Source organism: Leucoraja erinacea, chromosome 10 (genome assembly GCF_028641065.1).
Source record: "Leucoraja erinacea ecotype New England chromosome 10, Leri_hhj_1, whole genome shotgun sequence".
Lineage (NCBI taxonomy): Eukaryota > Metazoa > Chordata > Chondrichthyes > Rajiformes > Rajidae > Leucoraja > Leucoraja erinaceus.
The window spans coordinates 8,487,083-8,508,129 of record NC_073386.1 but is presented as its reverse complement, the minus strand read 5'-3'; the positions used below and the strand labels follow the sequence as shown (position 1 = coordinate 8,508,129).

The following is a 21,047-nucleotide window of genomic DNA, read 5'->3' as shown; positions in this document are numbered from 1 at the left end:
TCAAAGAAATGAGACTGAACTTATACAGTTCAAACCCAATACTTTCTGGAATTTAGAGAAAAGTCCAATGCCTTATCCTCTTGTGTGTAATGGGTTGGCACTTGTTATAGAACATCCAGACATTCAGTCCTCTAAAGTGGATATAAATACTTTGACAGATGGTGAAAAAGTAGTAAAAAGCTTAAACAGCTGCACAAAAGGCTCACTTTCAATTACTTGCTTTTGCTATGGAAAATGCACAGGACATCTTTCAACATTTACACTTGATGGCTGCACCAAAGGAGGAAGGAATGAAGGAGTTTTAGATTCCATTCACTCAGCTGGAGCTCTCTGAAGGGAGGCAGCAAGACAATTCATCCACCATGTAACCACAGAGTACCTTGGTCTTGATTGCCATCTTACTGATGACAGTAGCTTGGCGATCAATGTATTGGATTTGGCAACGGCATTAAAACTTTGTGTAAATATTACTATTTAAGATACCTTTGACTAAGGTCATAAGGAATACGAGTAGAATTAGGCCATTCGGCCCATTGTCTACTCCGCCATTCAATCATGGCTGATCTATCTCTCCCTCTATTAATCCCATTCTCCTGCCTTCTCCCCATAACCTCTGACACCTGTATTAATCAAGAATCTATCTACCTCTGCCTTAAAAATATAAACTGACAGCCTCTGCAGCCTTCTGTGGCAAAGAATTCCACTGATTCACCACCCTCTGACTAAAACCATTTCTCCTCATCTCCTACCTAGAAGAACATCCTTTAATTATGCTATGACCTCTAGTTCTAGACTCTCCCACTAATAGAAAATCCTCTCCACATCTACTCCATCCAAGCCTTTAACTATTTTGAATGTTTCAATGATGTCCATCCTCATTCTTCTAAACTCCAGCAAGTACAGGCCCAGTGCCGACAAATGGTCATCATAGGTTAACCTACTCATTCCTGGGATCATTCTTGTAAACCTCCTCTGGACCCTCTCCGGAGCCAGCACATCCTTCCTCAGAAAAGGTGCCCAAAATTTCTCACAATATTTCAAATGCAGCCTTACCAGTGCCTTACAGAGCCTCAACATTGCATCCCTGTTTTTGTATATAAACCCTCTTGAAATAAAGGCTAGCATTGAGTTTGCTTTCTTTACTACCAATTCGACTTGCAGATTAACTTTTTGGGAATCCTGTGTCAGCACTCCCAAGTCCCTTTGCACCACCAATTACTGGATTCTCACCCCATTTAGAAAATAGTCTACGCCTTTATTTCTGCTACCAAGATGCATAACTCCACACTTTGCTACACTATATTCCATCTGTCTAACTGGAAAAGGTTTATGGTAAACTTAAGTGGCCATTATTGATCCATGGTCCCGCTGGTTTTCATAAATCGTTGGGTCTGTTCTCGACTACCCAATAAGTTTATTATTATCTCTGATTATTTAATGTCACCAATGCATAACATGACATCCAGGTTGGAAGGTGGATTAGATGTCCATGGTGCATTTTATAACCTGGAAATTTATGATGCTTCTTAATCCTCACAGAATTGAGGCATGATAAATCTCCAAGTTGTTGATAAGCAAAGTAAGGCAGTGGTTCAAAATAAAAACAGAAAGTGCTGGAACCACTCAGGTCAGGCAATATCTGGTGAAAGAGAAAAGAGTTAACATTTCAGGTTGCCCTGTGGAAGTTAAAAAAAAAGATTTAAACTTACAAAATGGATTCGGCTAAAACTAAGACAAGCTTTTACTTTCTCCTATTAAATTGCAAAGCCAGCAAAACGCACTATCCTTTGCTTTCAGTAACAAAGCTAACAACGGTTGATATTCCCTTTCCAATAACATAAGCGAGATAACAAGCACAGCTTCATGAATGCTTGATAGAGCCAAAATGATGAATAGACAGAGTTGACTAAAAGCTTTTCCCCACTGAGAGTAGGGAAGATTCAAAACAAGGGGACATGACAGAATTAAGGGACTGAAGTTTAGGGGTAACATGAGGGGGAACTTCTTTACTCAGAGAGTGGTGGCTGTGTGGAATGAGCTTCCAGTGAAGGTGGTGGAGGCAGGTTCGTTTTTATCATTTAAAAATAAATTGGATAGTTATATGGATGGGAAGGGAATGGAGGGTTATGGTCTGAGCGCAGATGATATGGGACTAGGGGAGATTATGTGTTCGGCGTGGACTAGAAGGGTCGAGATGGCCTGTTTCCGTGCTGTAATTGTTATATGGTTATATGGTTATTGTCTCTATAATATAAACATTTAGAAAATAATTCAGACTATAAGATTATGTGCTTCATAAGTAGAAAAATCAAAAATGCTTGTTGTTCAGAAATATAGCCTTCTCATATAACCATATATGGCTAACCCTTCCTCTGTCAGAAGAACCTGTCAATCATAAGAAGCTGTCAATCTTAAGAACCAAGAGGCTGTACTATGATCTGTTGATAAGGTATTGCTGAATCGTTGGTTATTGGAGTATATATGTAATATGATCACTGCCCCTTTGTGTGGGGATGAGAACTCTGTATAGTCTGTAATCTGCAGAGCTTTACCACACCCGCCTGGCGAAATAAAGATTGTACTGCTTGATCACTGATTTTATTTCCGTTTGTCTAAGAATACTGAACCACAACAGTGCAAGTTGTTAGCCGAAGAGGTTCAAAACAAATTATGCTTTCAATTTTTCACTCATTCTGGAAAGGATTTTAGGTTTTTAAATTTACAATGATGCAGATTGTCAAAGACTCCAAGACCTATTCAAATGATGCGGTTCTACTGACAAATTAAGATCTTTAATGAAATAAATGCACTAATCTTCAACAAATCTTTGGTATTTATCAGCCTTCTAGTTCATCTATTTTCTCATACTATCTTTTGACCAGCACTCAGTTCTTTCAGCTCCACACTCACTAGATCCTTGATCCAAGACATAATATAGCATGGTGTGTGTCTTTTTCTTAAAGAATGACCCAGAGCAATTGTTTCATTCCTCTGCCATTTCTTTATTTCCCTTTCATAAAAGATATAGGCGATTAATCTTTATCCCCTTTATATTGTTTTCTTTGAGCTTATGCGGGATTTCAGGATTCCTAGAGGGCACAGTCAGCTATTGTAAATGTGCTGTCGTCTGCCCTTAATGCACTGAGAAAGGCTCTACATGACTGGAAAAGTAAATTGTGGTGCAGGACAGGGCCGGCACGTCTCCGTTCAGTCACTTTGATGGTCGTATACTGCAAGACTAACAGATGGCGAACAATATTTAATTTCAGAGTTCACATTGTGTATTTCCTCAAAGCAGCAACCACAAATATCGGTGTAAGGAATTACTGCTTTCACTATTTTGTTCCAATACTGCATTCATGAACTGTGAATTCTATTTAACAATGACATCTTGAATAGTTTCCTGCATCAGACAGCATACTTTAGTGATGTTCCCTCCCATTTTACCTCCTAACCTGTCAACCCAACATTGCTGGACTTGCAACACTGATCAGACAGGGCATGCAAATTTACTGCCTCATCAGGGTCTCAGTGCTGCCTGAAATACAGTCACAAGAAAGGCTACAATTTAGGGGTACATCCTAAAACTCAAATGGAAGAGAAAACGTAGATATAAAAAAGGTCCTATAGAGAAGCTGTGAAATTTGTTGAGAGTATATATGCAGCTAATTATTGCTGGGACCAGCGACAGCTATTCTACAGAGGTTGTATTCTACTGAATTCTGTTTCTCAGCTGAAAATGCCTATTCTATCAACATTCCCTAAAATGATCCAACACCCTGATTTCAGCTATACTTTCTATTCAACCAAACTGATCAAAAAGGCGCAGCAGCGCCGTTACTTTCTGAGGAGGCTTAAGAAAGCTCACCTGCCCCCCCAGATCCTGTCCAACTTCTACCGCTGTACGATTGAAAGCATCCTGACCACCTGCTTCACGGTATGGTACAGCAGCTGCACTACAGCTGACAGGAAGGCACTGCAACGGGTGGTGAAAACCGCTCATCACATCATCGGTGTCCCGCTCCCTGCCACGGATGCCCTCCACCGCAAACGGTGTCTGAGACGGGCCGGGAAAATCATCAAGGACCCCTCTCACCCTAACCATGGACTATTTGCCCTCCTCCCATCAGGGAGGCAGTACAGGAGCCTCAGGTCTCGCACAAACAGGCTGAGGAACAGCTTTTTCAATAACACCATTAAAATACTGTACTCACAGTCCCGTCGCTAGCTATCTTTTATACTCTACCACTTGTATACATTTATTTGCCTATGTACCAGTTTAATTCATCCACAGTGCACACATTGTTTAACCAGTATTTTTATTTCTACTATCTTGCACTCTGACCAGACGCTAAACTGCATTTTGTTGTATCTGTACTCGTATTTGTGCAATGACAATAAATTTGAATTGAATTGAATACCAGCCTGATGCAGTTGGTTGAATCTTATCTGTGAATTCTCACTCCAATGGCATGCATAAAAATCTAGGCACAGTATCTAGATCGCTGCCAGATACTGTGGAAGCAGATAATGTCCACAGATATGATGCCAATTGAAGCCAGCTGGGCCCCTTGTTAGTTAGAAGACTACTAACAGTTCTTGATTCCCGTACCCTGAGAAAAAGACTACAATCACATCAATTTTTATCATGACTTTATACACCTCTGCAAAATCACCCTCAGATATCTGCTCTCCAACGATTACTTATTCTGCCCAGCAGACAGCTCAGGGCCTCGAGTCCCATAAATCTTCTCGGCAACTTTCCCAACTTAGTGGCACCTTTCCTGCAAGGTAACACCAAATTCCAAAGGTGACCCCCACCAGTGTCTTGTACAATTGTGACATATTGTCCCAACTTCGAGACGCAGTTCCCTGACCGATGAAGGCCAATGTGTCAAAAACCTTCTTCACCACCTTATGTGGCACCACTTTCAAGTGTACTCCGAGATCCCTTTGCTCTACATCATTTCTCAGGGCCCTGCCTTTCACCATGAAGGAACTGCACTGGTTTGACTTCCCAACATGCAACACCTCACTTATCTGAATTAAATTCCATTTGCCATTCCTCCTCCCATTTGCCCAGCTGATCAAGATCATGTTGTTATCCATTTTGGTGGCAAAAACAGGAAAGCATTATCGATACAGATACTGTTGCCTGGATTAGAGGATATTAGCCATTTAGAGAGGCAGGACAAACTTGGATTCTTTTCTTTGGAGTGTCAGAGGCTGAAGGGAGACTAGATAGAATTAAAGAAAATGAACACACACACACGCACGCACACACACACTGAAAGCCTTACGTTGAATCATTGCATTGCTCCCTCTCAATTATCAGCACAACAGATTTCTCCAGCAGCTTGGCTGCTCTACGGAAAAACGTACTATGACAGCTATATCATTTCTACTTGCAAATAGCAAGACTGCTCTATGGTTGAATTGGTCGGCACGGTGGCGCAGCAGCAGTTGTTGCCTTACAGCGCCAGAGGCAGTTCTCAGAGTGGAAACAAAGACTAGAGGGCACAGCTTTAGGGTTGGAAGGGTAAAGTTTAAATGAGTTGTGCGGGACAAGCTTTTTTCCCCCCCACACAAAGGGTGATGGGTGCCTGGGGTGGTGATGGAGGCAGGCACAAGTGCGATTTAAGGTTTTTAAATAAACACAAAATCATGCAGGGAATGGAGGGATATGGATCATGTGCAGGCAAAGGAGATTAGTTTAACTTGGTATCATGTTTACATGGACATTGTGGGCCAAAGGGCCTGTTCTTCTTCTCCATATAACCATATAACAATTACAGCACGGACACAGGCCATCTCGGCCTTTCTAGAACATGCCAAACACTTATCTCCCCTAGTCCCATCTACCTGCACTCAGACCATAACCCTCCATTCCTTTCCCGTCCATATACCTATTCAATTTATTTTTAAATGATAAAATCGAACCTGCCTCCACCACTTCCACTGGAAGCTCATTCCACACAGCTACCACTCTCTGAGTAAAGAAGTTCCCCTCATTTTACCCCTAAACTTCTGTCCCTTAATTCACAAGTCATGTCCTCTTGTTTGAATCTTCCCTACTCTCAATGGGAAAAGCTTATCCATGTCAACTCTGTCTATCCCTCTCATCATTTTAAAGACCTCTATCAAGTCCTCCCTTAACCTTCTGCGCTCCAAAGAATAAAGACCTAACTTGTTCAACCTTTCTCTGTAACTTAGTTGTTGATACCCAGGCAACATTCTAGTAAATCTCCTCTGTACTCTCTCTATTTTGTTGACATCCTTCCTATAATTAGGCGACCAAAATTGTACACCATACTCCAGAATTGGCCTCACCAATGCCTTGTACAATTTTAACATTACATCCCAACTTCTATACTCAATGCTCTGATTTATAAAGGCCAGCACACCAAAAGCTTTCCTTACCACCCTATCTACATGAGATTCCACCTTCAGGGAACTGTGCACAGTTATTCCTAGATCCCTCTGTTCAACTGCATTCCTCAACTCACTACCATTTACCATGTACGCCCTATTTTGATTTGTCCTGCCAAGACGTAGCACCTCACACTTATCAGCATTAAAATCCATCTGCCATCTTTCAGTCCACTCTTCCAAATGGCCTAAATCTCTCTGTAGACTTTGAAAATCTTCTTCATTATCCACAACCCCACCTATCTTAGTATCATCTGCATACTTACTAATCCAATTTACCATACCATCATCCAGATCATTGATGTACATGACAAACAACAGTGGACCCAACACAGATCCCTGTGGCACCCCACTAGACACCGGCCTCCAACCTGACAAACAACCATCCACCATTACTCTTTGTATCTCCCATTCAGCCACTGTTGAATTCATCTTGCTACTCCACCATTAATACCCAACAATTGAACCTTCTTAACCAACCTTCCATGAGGAACCTTGTCAAAGGCCTTACTGAAGTCCATATAGACAACATCCACTGCTTTACCCTCATCAATTTCCCGAGTAATCTCTTCAAATAATTCAAGAAGATTAGTCAAACATGACCTTCCAGGCACAAATCCATGTTGACGGTTCCTAATCAGACCCTGTTTATCCAGATGCTTATATATATTATCTCTAAGTATCCTTTCCATTAATTTGCCCACCACTGACGTCAAACTAACAGGTCTATAATTGCTAGGTTTACTCTTAGACCCCTTTTTAAACAATGGAACAACATGCACAGTACGCCAATCCTCTGGCACTATTCCCGTTTCTAATGACATTTGAAATATTTCTGTCATAGCCCCTGCTATTTCTACACTAACTTCCCTCAATGTCCTAGGGAATATCCTGTCCGGACCTGGAGACTTATCCACTTTTATATTTTTCAAAAGTGTCAGTACTTCCTCTTCTTTGAATCTCATAGTTTCCATAGCTACTCTACCTGTTTCCCTTACCTCACATAATTCAATATCCTTCTCCTTGGTGAATACCGAAGAAAAGAAATTGTTCAATATCTCCCCCCATCTGTTTTGGCTCTGCAGATAGCTGTCCAATGGACCAATTTTATCCCTTGTTATCCTTTTGCTATTAATATAGCTGTAGAAAACCCTTTGGATTTACTTTCACCTTACTTGCCAAAGCAACCTCATATCTTCTTTTAGCTTTTCTAATTTCTTTCTTAAGATTCTTTTTACATTCTTTATACTCAAGCACCTCATTTACTCCATGCTGCCTATAATTATTGTAGATCTCTCTCTTTTTCCGAATCAAGTGTCCAATTTCCCTTTCCAATTTTTACTATTTCTTTCAACCGAACAGGGACATAAAGATTCTGTACTCTTAAAATTTCACCTTGAAATGTCTTCCATTTCTCCTCCACATCCTTCCCATAAACCAACTTGTCCCAATTCACTCCTTTTAAATCCTTTCGTATTGTGATCACTGGACCCGAAGTGTTCCCCAACACATACCTACGCCACCTGACCGTCTCATTTCCTAACAGGAGGTCCAGCACTGCCCCTTCTCTAGTAGGCACCTCTATGTATTGCTGCAAAAAACTCTCCTGCACACATTTTACAAACTCCAAACCATCCAGCCCATTTACAGAATGTGTTTCCCAGTCTATGTGTAGAAAATTGAAATCTCCCACAATCACTACCTTGTGCTTACTACTAATATCTACGATCTCCTTACATATTTGCTCTTCTGTACTGTTTAATTTTCTATGGGCTAACCAGCAATGGGCCCAACAGATTCCTGAGGCACACCATTAGTCTTCAGGTCTTCAGTCACAGAAATATCCCAACATTAAGCCAATTATGTATCCAGTTCACAAGCTCTCACTGGATCTCATGCAATCTAACCTTCCAGAGCAGCCAACCATGCGGCCTGCCGAAGTCGATGTAGGCTATGACTGTAGCCCTGCCCTCAACCGACTTGGTACTTCAAAAATCTGAAATTCACGACACACAATATCCCATGTGCAAAACCCATGCTGACTATCCCTCATCAACCCTTCTTTCCAATTGAATGCATATTACTTGCACCCAATGAATGTTCTGTACATCAAGGTGCCCAAGAGTTCTGCTATTTAGTGTATACTTTCCTCTAAGGTTGACCTCAAAGTGCAACAGCTCACACTTGTCTAGATTAAACTCCATCTGCCCTTTCCGACTAATCTATATCCTATATCCTTATCCTATAATCCTATATCCTTATATCCTATATCCAACCTTCCTCACTAGCCATAACTCTGCCAATGTTTGTGTAGTTTGAGACCAAGCCAATTTTGAATTGAAGCTACCAACTCACTGTGGATCCCATGTGCCTTAATCTCCTCGATCAGCCCACTGGGAGACCTTGTCAATTACCTTAAAGCCCATGTGGATCAACATCCATTGCCCTACCTCATTATCTTTTTTATCTCCTCAAAAAACTCATGTTTGTATGACCTGACTGCTCTCCTTCACAAAAATAAGTCTACACTGTTCTAGATGGGAGCAGATCCCATCTCCAAGAATCTTATCTAATAACTTCCCACCCACTGAAGTAAAAATCATTGGCATCCAAATTCCTAGTTTGTCCCTATTGCCCTTAAATAAAGGAACAGCACTGACACAAAGTGCCAGAATAGCTCAGCATATCAGGGAGCATCTATGTAGGGAAATGGACGGACAGCGTTTCGGGTGGGACCCTTCTTCTCCAGTCCTTTACGACCCCATTTGGAACAAATTGAATTGGTATTAAGGAAGGCAAACTCAATGCTAGCAATTATTTCAAGAAGACTAAAATACCGAAACTGGGATGTAATGCTGAGGCTCTACGAGGCGCTGGTCGGCTGATTTTGGAGTATTGTGAGCAATGTTGGTCCCCGTATCTGGGGAATTATGTGCTGGCTCTGGAGACGGTCCAGAGGAGGCTTACAAGAATGATCCCAGGAATGAGTGGGTTAACATATGATGAGCGTTTGACGACACTGGGCCTCTACTTGCTGGCATTTAGAGGGATTAGGGGGGGGGGGGGAAGGGAAAGATTTCAAAAAAAACTTACCAAATAGTGAAAGACCTGGATAGAGTGCATGTGCAGAGGATGATTCCACAAAGTGGGAGAGTCTAGGATCAGTCATAGCCTCAGATTTAAAGGTTGTTCCTTTTTCAGAAGGATGAGGAATTTCTTTAGTCAGAAGGTGGTGAATCTGTAGAGTTCATTGCCACAGAAGGCTGTGGGGGCCAAGTCAATGGATATTTTCAAGGCAGAGACAGATAGATTCTTGATCAGTACGAGTGTCAAGGGTTATTGGGTTAAGGCAGGAGAATAGGGCTTAGAGGGAGAGAGAGATCAGCCATGATTGAATGGCAGAGTAAACTGGTTGAGCTAAATGGCCTAATTCTGCTCTGAAGCCTTATGAATTGATGAACTTATGAAAGGCTATGGACATTACCCATGGCCTGGCCAATACTGATCCATCATCAATAATGGCTAATTGACTTCCATGTTTCTTACAATGAGTATATTACTAGCCATAGTGATTTGAAATGTCTCAAGGCTGTGGAAGGTATAAGCCTTTTTCCAACCAACACTACTCACTCAGGCAGCTTAGTTGATTATTATCCTTTCCTTCACAACCCTGTGGTTGAATGCATATTAATATTATTTGTTTATCCATTTCAATTTGTAATTGTATTCTGATTTCCTAATATTCTTAATTTGACATGAGATCAGCTTCTGATACTTGTTCCAGATAGTCTAAGGATAAATACTACACTTCCACCCAACTATACCCTGTACATGATTTCATACCATAGCTGAAAGTTTGAATTCATGTAGCTTGACATTAAATCCTAACACCCTCTTGCTACCTCATATTATTAAGATGTTGCAGTTAATGATCTTCCAAACTTCTGTCCAATCAATGTTCAAAATATGACAAATATATATCTTCTATGTTCCATTTGTCAGAACTGAAATCCTTTGGCAACAATCAGATGGGTGAAAACCCCAATATTTAAAAAAATCTTGGTTATGTTACATTATCTGTAATCCTGTGCCGAGATGATTGTGGGTCACTTGTGAACACCAGTGAAACAACAAATACTTTCTTCAGTACAATGTCATCGTTGGGCCATTAAATCACGATCCTGAATACTCCAGTAATGAGCTCAAAATAGAATTAACACAGCTATTCTGAAAACAGCTTCCAAACCACTATTCAAGAGAGAGTTAGATTAAGCTCTTAGGGCTCAGGGAATCACGGGATATGGGGAAAAAACCAGAACGGGGTACTGATTTTGAATGATCAGTCATGAACATATTGAATAGCGGTGCTGCATGGAAGGGCAGAATGGCCTACTCCTGCACCTATTTTCTATGTTTCTACCACCACCGAGAAAGATAAAGGGGAGCAGGCACATGATCGAAGCACAACAATCTTTTTCTCATCCCAGATTTCTCTCAATATTCATAGCGACACAGTAATTTTGTTACTATGCACGTAATATAATTATACCTGTGCATTATCAGTTGATCCCTTTCATAATTTTGTTATGACCAAGTAGAGCATCAAATTCTCCGTATAATGCTAAAGTAAAACCTGACAGCAATAAAAATGAAAAACATTGGCAAAAAAGTCAAAAAAAAGTCAATGCAATTTATTTTGCATAATGTTTTGAAAAATTAACTCGATGAAAATGTAAAAACTGATTAAAGCAATTCTACTTTAAATTATACTATATCGTTAAAATGAAAAGGCTCAACATTTCACATTAAAAAGAAATATAAATGTGAAAAGGATTTTAAAAACCTTTTAAACGCATTTTATTTAAAGAGATTAGAAATATCTACAACACACATTGTTTTTTTTTTAAGGTTCTTGATGTAATCTGTTGGACAGCCTTGAAATTTGAAATGAGTTTTTGCCAGTAATGTACTCATTCTCCTGACAAGTCCGTTACGACAATTGAACTCTCAGAAAAAGCAAATTCTTCAATAAACAATCTAAAAATAAAGTAATCTAGATGATATTCAATTCTGTCTCAAATGATTTGCTTCACAAACACTTGCACTGTATTCATAAAGACCAACATGGATTATTACAACTTATTACAATATTGAATGGCCCTCAATTCATTACTTGGAGCAACAAATTTTATTCAATGCTGATAGTTTGGTTTCTTTGAAGATTTATTTTACAATGCAGTTCTGGGAGGAATAAGTTATAATATTAAAAATTAGAAGAAGGGTGAAAATGATGGCAAAAGCAACAATAGTGCTGGACAGAATGCTGTGCATCTATTACCCTCCCTGCCTCCCTCCCACCATGTCCCTGTTCAAGCGATGGAGGTTTGTGAAGGTCTCAATTAGCTTATTTAGAACTTCACTTAGTAACTCCAAATGATCACACCCTCTCTTGTGCAGGAAGGAACTGCAGGTGCTGGTTTATACCGAGGATAAACACAAAATACAGGATCAGCGGGTCAGGCAGCATCTCTTGGAGAAAAGGGAATAGGTGACATTTCGGGTTGGAACCCTTCTTCAGACACTCTTATCATGGACCATTCTTATCATTGAAAGCATCTACCTTGTACACTCAGATGGAGGACCCAGTTGACTTGAAATACTATCTATTGCTGGTTTGTGGTAAACACACAAATTACAATAAGGGCACTATAGGGAGTCACAAATTGTCATTGCTAGCTTAACATAGAAACATAGAAAATAGGTGCAGGAGGAGGCCATTCGGCCCTTCGAGCCAGCACCGCCATTCATTGTGATCATGGCTGATCGTACCCTATCGTTTGCTATGTCGCTCTTCCAGGGAGATGCTAAATGCATTTCGTTGTCTCTGTACTGTACACTGACAATGACAATGAAAATTAAATCTGAATCTGAATCTGAATCTATCAATAACCCGTACCTGCCTTCTCCCCATATCCATTGACTCCACTAGCCCCTAGAGCTCCATCTAACTCTCTCGTAAATCCATCCAGTGATTTGGCCTCTCCTGCCCTCTGTGGCAGTGAATTCCACAAATTCACAACTCTCTGGGTGAAAAAGCTTTTTCTCACCTCAGTCTTAAATGGCCTCCCCTTTATTCTAAGACTGTGCCCCTGGTTCTAGACTCACCCAACATTGGGAACATTTTTCTTGCATCTAGCTTGTCCAGTCCTTTTATAATGTTATATGTTTCTATAAGATATCCCCTCATCCTTCTAAACTCCAGTGAATACAAGCCTAGTCTTTTCAATCTTTCCTCATGTGACAATCCCGCAGTCCCAGGGATCAATTTCTTGAACATACACTACACTGCCTCAATCACAAGGATCAATGCCAACATTCCATTAGCTTTCTTCACTGCCTGCTGTACCTGTAAGCCAACTTTCAGTGACCGATGTACAAGGACGCCCAGGTCTCGCTGCACCTCCCCCTTACCTAACCTAACCAAACATGCTAGTGTTGCTCCTAATTCCCTCTTCCAAGTCATTAATATATATGGTAAACAGTTTGCCATGAATTGAAGAAAACTTAATCTGAGATCATGAGATGTGGTATGTGTCAGACCTTCAACATAACTTGAAGAACGTATAAATAAATTGGAGGGAAACATTTAGGATGATAATTTTATACACTTCATGGATTCATAAGTGATATGAGCAGAATTCGGCCATTCAGCCCATCAAGTCCACTCCGCCATTCAGTCATGGCTGATCTATCTCTCCCTCCTAATCCTATTCTCCTGCCTTCTCCCTTAACCCCCAACACCTGTACTAATCAATAATCTATCTATATCTGCCCTAAAATATCTATTGACTTGGGCTCCACACCTTTCTGTGGCAATGAATTCCACAGACTCATTACCCGTTGACTAAAGAAATTCCTCCTCATCTCCTTCCAAAAGGAACTTCCTTTGATTCTGAGGATATGACCTCTGGTTCTAGGCTCTCCCACTAGTGGAAACATCCTCTCCACATCCACTCTATCCAGGCCATTCACTATTCGGTAAGTTTCAATGAGGTCCCTCCTCATCCTTCTAAACTCCAGCAAAAAAAAGGCCCAGTGTCAATGAAGGCAGTAATTACTACATTTTACAGTTAATCTCAAGAACAGCGATGCATGCAAGGATTTATACTTGTCAGTTTCTAAAGGAGCATGCACGCACTTATGGGCCGAGTGTCTTTGTGATCTCGGGTTACCGGGCTGAGGGGTTACTTGCTTCCATTTGAACAAGGCCTTGACCTGAAGAGGTGGGAAGTTTGTGAAACTTAATTTTATCCTTATTGTAGCTAACCTGTATTAAATGTGAAACAGTTTGAATTGAAGGAGATAGTCCCTGGAGGTGGTCTCACATAAACCATCTAAATGCCAGTGCAAATGCTACGCCAAGTTTGACTACTTAGATTACACCGACAGGAAACCATAATTACATATTTTCAATTTGATAATATAATAGATGATGCTTATTGCCAAATCCTAATACAAGCACTTCAACCTAAAGTCAATTTTAGTGTTTCTATTTAAGTTTAAGTGTTTCTGTTCAGTGCTGATCTCACCTGTTTTAACAGCAATAAATATTGCTGCTTCAGGCTCGGCTGCTTCAAAGCTTCACACCCATAATTGTTTAATTCACAACTGCGTAACGTACTTTGAAACAAAGGATAACATTCACCATGACGAGCAATTAAAGGTTCATCCTACAACTGCTGCCATCCATCGAACAGGAGATATTACTGAATGAATGTTAAATAATCATCCAGATCCACAGTGAGACCTCAACTTGCTTGATAATAAGGAATTAAGAATCTAAATATAACCACAGCTTGGAGGATAAAACGACCAGGACACACACTATCAGCACACACACTACAGTACTGGTTCACCAGTCTTACTCGCTATGAAAATAAACCAAATTGGTTCAGAAAATTGAACAGAATACAAAGAGAAACTATAAAAAGGGAAAGAAATTATTCAGCAGGCAGAACATCAGCCTTCATACTATAATCCCATTTCATTGTTTCAATTTAATGGTCAAAGAAATGATTATTTAATTAGCACATTAAACCACATCCGAGTTACTTGGTCAGTTAATGCCACGGCAGCAAAACTGCTGGTTTCAAGGTTATCTATTTCTATGAACCAGCATGCATGCAACAATTACACTTGCTCTTGCAAACAAAGATGACAAAAGCGATTCTCCACAAAAGCAATTTCGTAGGTGACAAAACTCCTAAACAGTGCGATTCACACCCTCCAGCCCACAATTTGAACATCACAAACCTGCTTCTATTCGCTCCTTGTTGTGAGGTTTCATCAGTTTCCAGCCTTCTGTGTGACGGACAGCGTAGAAAGACTGAACCAGAAACGTCCAGAGCTTGTCAAAGAGGGCCTGGATCTCAATTGCAAAACCCTGTGTAAGGGGACGAATCAGAGGCGGGTGAACTACGTTACTATGGTAACCATATTCCTTACTCCACTCAGATTCTGCTTACTCCCTCAGCTAATCAATGATGTCACTTGGTCTGCCTGGACAATCGTCTGGTGTATGGTTTTTACAAATAAAAAGGCTCCGTCTGGTGCTCACAGAACAGCAAAGCGGTCATGTAGACGGGCAATTGTAGCAGGGCAGAAATCGCAATCTGTGATCCCTTTGCTTGCCACTGGTTAACTAACTATCAACGCCCAGCTATTTCCTGCTGGCACAAGGTTAAATTCTCTGAAGACACATGAAGTGATCGATTCATGTTGCACATTCACCACTGGTATAAAAAACATCTGCACACAAGCGATTTGCTAATTATCCTTCCCACTCCATAGGAGAGGAGAGGGGGATTTACATTTTTTATGCTGAATAAAGGAAGTATTAGAATTACACGAGTAAAAATGTCAAGTGCAGCAAGAATTGGTGTATCAAGGCTGAACAATAGACAGAAATCTAAAACAGATGAGGTGTTATTTATTACAGATTATTGAACACTGCCTTTCCTACATTAGATAATTACATGCTTACCAGCTCTTCATAAGCCATTTGGCTCTTCAGCAAGTCCACAGCCATAAAGAGCAAGCAAGCTTCTGATACTGTAATATTTTGTTCAATAGCTGCAAAAATTCTTTCAACCAAGTATGGTGTTCTGGTCATTCTTTGTGCCTGGAAAATTGAGATGTAATTTTTGTCAGCATTTTGTGAAAATATATTTCATTTTTGGTTTATTCCCCCCCACCCCCCCACCCCACAAGAGGTATTGAGACCAAGTTGAACGGGTTGCGTTGGGGAACCAGGCCTCCCGTGGGGGCCCAAGGGTGAGTGGTGGAATATTCCGTTGGGGGACCAGGCCTCCCATGTGACAGGGACCAACGGGTCCCATTTGGTCTAGTATAACAGATAAAACTAGCAGAATTTCTGAAAATTATATTCACATTCATGAGCTGGAAGAATCCATTAAATCCACCTACAGATTATAAAACTATTTCTCAGTGTCATGAAGCTTTTGTTGTGTAATTAATCAAAAGCAGCTGCAGTGCAAATAATATTTAAACATAAGATAGACACAAAATGCTTGAGTAACTCAGCAGGACAGGCAGGCCAACATTTTGTGTCTATCTTCGTTTTAAACCAGCATCTGCAGTTCCTTCCTACGCTAATATTTAAACATGTAGCTGTTTGAGGTATGATAAAGGCAGAGCAAATATGATGCATTTTATCAACACCAGCTACTTTGAATGAAACTTCTAAAGTCAGAAAAATATTCAATTATTTGATATCCTTTCCCTACACTCACAAATGACCGCAAAAGGACTTTTCCCCCTAATCTCATTCGCAATCATCTGAATGCATGGCTGAGTGTAGAAACAGCCCGAAATACTTTGCACATTTCGGAGAAGTGTTTGCTTTTTGCTCATTCCTTTCAATCCAGTGTAGTGGCAGAAGATTGACAACCACTTGTATGAAAGAACCTTGGGAATGAAAGCACAGCAGAATTCAAGGCTTCAAGTACCCTACCACAGAGCATTTTGACATAATGGTTAACAGTTTTGCCTATAGACTTATCTTTTAATCTCCTTTTTAAAAAAAAAAGGTGTTTGTCGTGTCTCCTTCTAACCCACCCCCACAACCAAATGTGTACACTTTTAAGTTTTGAAGTTGCTTGTTATTTTGCCAATTTACAATATGTGTCAAAGCGTAGCTGCTCTTGTAAGTTGAGCAGTTTGTCAGTGGGAGTCCTGCATCCATCTGTTCACTGCCAAAACATGTACATGCAAACATTCACACAAAACCAATGTGAAAGAGATCAGATCTGGCTGCCAGCAAAGCTTTTCATCCTGTGTAAATCAACTATTTGACATTGGTTCCTGAGCTCTACCTTAATCAATCCAGGTATATATTTTTGCATAAATCGCTGTTGTATGCATCCATATATCTTCATTATTTGGGAAATACGAGAAAGGGCACCAAGTGTAAAGATATATATTACCAAAGCCTTCCCTAGACAATAAAAAGAAAAATAAATCTCAGTGCTAACTGACTTCTTGTTTCCTCAGAACCACAAGCCCCATCTCGTAGCTGTCTGTATGAAACGTGCCAGAGATAAAGCAAACCTTTGTTGCAAATACTTGAGTGGCATAAATGAGCAGGCAAAAGAGGTGCTGGTTCACAGCTTCAGTGACTTGGGTTCAATCCAGACCCCCAGTACTGTCTGCATGCATGTCCTCCCAGTCGGTGCATAGGTTTACTCTGGGTGCTCCAGTCTCCTCCCAATGACATGAAGGTCGATAGATTAATAGACTGCTGTAAACTCCCCCCATGTTTACAGATTAATGTAAACATCAATGTAGAACGTGGGGTAGAATCAATGGGAATGTGGGGGAATGTGGACGGGATGGGCCAAAGGGCCTCTCTATGTGCTGAATAGTTGAATGGCATTAACATTTATGGGACCATAAGGAATTACACTAATCTAGCAGATTTATCAACAATATTCTCTTCCAGGAAATAATGCAGGTTTCTCCTCCTCCTCCTAATGTACAATCTTTCATTAATAGTCACCTAGAAATTCAGTTTAACACTAAACTCATGAGTAAGTATTAAATGTTTAATCCCCTCCCCAAAAAACCTGGCTTCCATTACACATCCTAAAAGCATAAATGGATTTTACATACATTAAAAATACCTTAAAATTATGCATTAAATCTTGTAATTAGCAATGAATTTGAACTCCTCTGATCTTGTCTGAATCTAGATTCCGTCGATCTTTAATGAGCCCAAACTCATGTTTCAATAATACCACAGAATCATTTTTCATTCTACTAAGTTTTGGACACAAGGCTTTAGAGAGGCTTATTATGCAATTTGTTCTGAAGTCCAGGCCAAAAACACTTTCATATTTAATGGAAAATTACCATCAAAATTTCCTTCATTTCTGTTGTTGGCCTTGGGACAAGCAACATATCCAGAAGAATAAATAACTTTACCATAATTCTTTTGTAAGGCTAAAGATAATTTTCCCTGAGGACAACCTTAGAGCCTAGTAAACAAGAATGTCTAACGCAAAATAACAAATTTGGAATTCAAACCTATCGCAATAATTACATAAATGCAGAATGAAATAGCAAAGCACAAAGACATGACTTTCATTACATGCTTCATTGCAAGCGGTTTCTCTCTTTCCCTTGCTTGAAGGATCCCAGCTGAGTGAACTGTTCGCAGGCTTCCCAAACTTCTCCCTATTGCTGGTACAATGCTGCAAGAATGGAGTGAGCAAGCTCACAATTTCCCTCCTCAGATAACTACATATAGAACCAAGTGGAGGTAAATCCCAGGATTGGGAATACCAAGAGGATGGGGATTTCATTTAAACAAATAATTGTGGCCATGATGTCCCTTGATGACAAACAAAGTAATTTTTGGCATGAACCGTGTCTTATCTTAGCTTGGTTCTGCAGCAGTTAGGCTCAAGATTCACTGCCGCATCTGGTTGGAGGACTTAAAATTAGTTTGGAATTCTGCAGTATTCCAGCAATACCCAGGAAATAACATGCCTTATGAAGCACTGCCCTTTGGGATATTAGATGGCTGGCCATGTCCAATGATGCAAGCACCCATTTGTACTATTAGGAAAGCAGGGTATCATGTTAAACGCTGATATTATTTTGTCTGTTTGTGGGGCTTTGCTGTGTACTTTCCCCTACATTATAACAGCAAGTACTGCAGCGGGTTTGGTACTGCCAAAAATCATGGAAGGTTTCTTTGACAGCAACTACCTCCTCTGGCAGCTTGTTCCATATACTCACCGCCCTCCGAGTGACTGAAGCCAAGCAACTGGATTTGTAAAGGACAAGCTCAGTTTTCAAAATGTGTAGATAATCCTGTTTCCTATCAAAATGGAAAGTTGTTGCACATGAAGGTGAGAAAATGGATCTTACCTTCACCAGAAGGAGGAAGCTTTTATTTTTAATCACCGAAAGGAAGTTTGGCACAATGAACTTGATGCATTCATCTTGTATATTTTTTGTCAAGGAAACAGCTTGCTCTGCCCATTTCACTTCAGGGAGGCTCCACAGCAGACGGTCACTTTCCAGCAACACCGAAACTATATTCTCCGCATTCTGCAGCATTCAAGTAAAAGCATCAGTTACCTGGGTGAACTCTTAATCACAGTGGGCCAAAATATTTAATGAAACAAATTGTGACTTTCAATTCAATTTCTGTCTTTTAATGAATCCTTGGCCTTCAAATTTAGAATTTTGAAAATATAACAGAGGCATCAGCAATAACAATTTAAACAGTCTTATTTGGGAATTAGATACACTTTAAAATAAAGCAGGACGAGGATGGGATTATTGATCAAGGATAATATTACAGCTTTACAAAAGGGATGATATGACTAGAGGAGTTAACATACCTCAAGGGGGACTAATGAGAAACCCTGTCTACAATATAGCAGGCCATTCAGACCATCAATCATGTCAATGGTGGGAAAACCACTGAAACTATTATCAAAAGCAAAATTGATTTTCACACGGAGAAGCCTGCTCAATAAAGAATATCCAACATATTTATTACAGGTAAATAATTTCTGACCAATTCAGTTTTTTGAAGTAATCAGAGTTATATTTTACATTCAGTTACAGCACCACATTGAATCAAAGATAAACTAGCTATAGTTTGCCAGGGTGACAGGAGAGACCAAGTTGTTAGTGAATGGATTTTTCTGATTAGAGGGCAAAATGCAATGGCAGTTCCAGGAATCACTCATAAGAATATTACTTTTCTGGATGCAGAGAAAATTACTTGGATTTGTCAGCGAGTACAGCGTTGACATTTGGAATGGTACAGCACTTGCAACATAGCAAATATAATGCAGACTTGAAGACTTGGATTAATGAGATAGGTTGGATGGACAGAGGTAATTTAATCTAGATGCTTCCTCAAGATGGAAAGAATAAAACTGAGAGTGATGAGTTTTGGATAAGAGGTTGGCAAAGGGGAAGCCATTTAAGACTGAGGTGAGAAAAAACGTTTTCACCCAGAGAGTTGTGAATTTGTGGAATTCCTTGCCACAGAGGGCAGTGGAGGCCAAGTCACTGGATGGATTTAAGAGAGAGTTAGATAAAGCTCTAGGGGCTAGTGGAGTCAAGGGATATGGGGTGAAAGCAGGCACGGGTTATTGATTGGGGACGATCAGCCATGATCACAATGAATGGTGGTGCTGACTCAAAGGGCCGAATGGCCTCCTCCTGCACCTATTAATGGAAATAGTACATCATGCATTTTCCCTGCATCTTTGAAAGTTGCAAAAAATGGTTTGTAAACTAGTTAAGAATTGCTAGAAAAATACTATTGTATACTTATTGTATAAAATATGAAAATAATGTAATGTTTAGCCTTTACAAATCATTGGTTAGGTCTCAGATGGAATACGGTTACACTTTTGAGCACTGAAATTTAGAAAAATGTCGAGGTACCAGACAAGATGCAAAGTTATGTGGAGTTATGTGGAGTGATTGGAGACTTTGCAAATATTCTCTAGATCAGAGCAGGTGGAGCAAAGACCTAACATATTCAAAGTCATGGAGTGTTTATTACTACGAGAAGGAAGCAACTGTTCTTGACACAAACATTGTTTCTCTCCTCGCGGATGTTTGACATGCTGGATGCTTCCAGCATTCCTTGATGTTCCTCTCATAAGTGGAGCAGTAACCATAGACATTAGAAAAAGGCAAAATAACCAGAGGGAAACAAGTAGTGTTCAGCTCCGGAAATTACTACCTTAAACAAAATTTCATAGCAACTTTCAAAAGGAAATTACATGTATTTGGAGAGGATTAGTTTGCAGGGTTATGTAAAACAGCTAGGATGGAGAGCTAAACTGAACCACTCTTTCAAATAGCTCCTCTGCTGAATGCTGCCCTTCAACTTGATGATATTCCACAATAGCCTCCAACATCCCTCCCCAAACAAGATTTTTTTTATTTTTATTTTTTAAATGAGAAACATTTCGCTTCACATTCAATTCCAACCTGTTTTTCACTCAAAAGTTAGGAAGTAAATAAGTAAGTAAGTAAATTGGCCAAATATTCACATACAA

General features: G+C 40.1%; 1 protein-coding gene across 3 annotated transcripts in view; it reads right to left on the bottom strand.

The window, feature by feature from the left end:
• Positions 1-21,047, bottom strand: part of btbd8 (BTB domain containing 8) — an 84,229-nt gene that overhangs the window by 17,325 nt on the left and 45,857 nt on the right. For all 3 annotated transcript variants that reach the window (XM_055641404.1, XM_055641401.1, XM_055641402.1), the window contains 3 exons: positions 18,883-19,065; positions 15,473-15,610; positions 14,743-14,872 (listed from right to left, as the gene is read on the bottom strand). In XM_055641404.1, the coding sequence (XP_055497379.1) occupies positions 14,743-14,872; positions 15,473-15,610; positions 18,883-19,065 (451 nt within the window). The remainder of the gene's footprint in view (positions 1-14,742; positions 14,873-15,472; positions 15,611-18,882; positions 19,066-21,047) is intronic.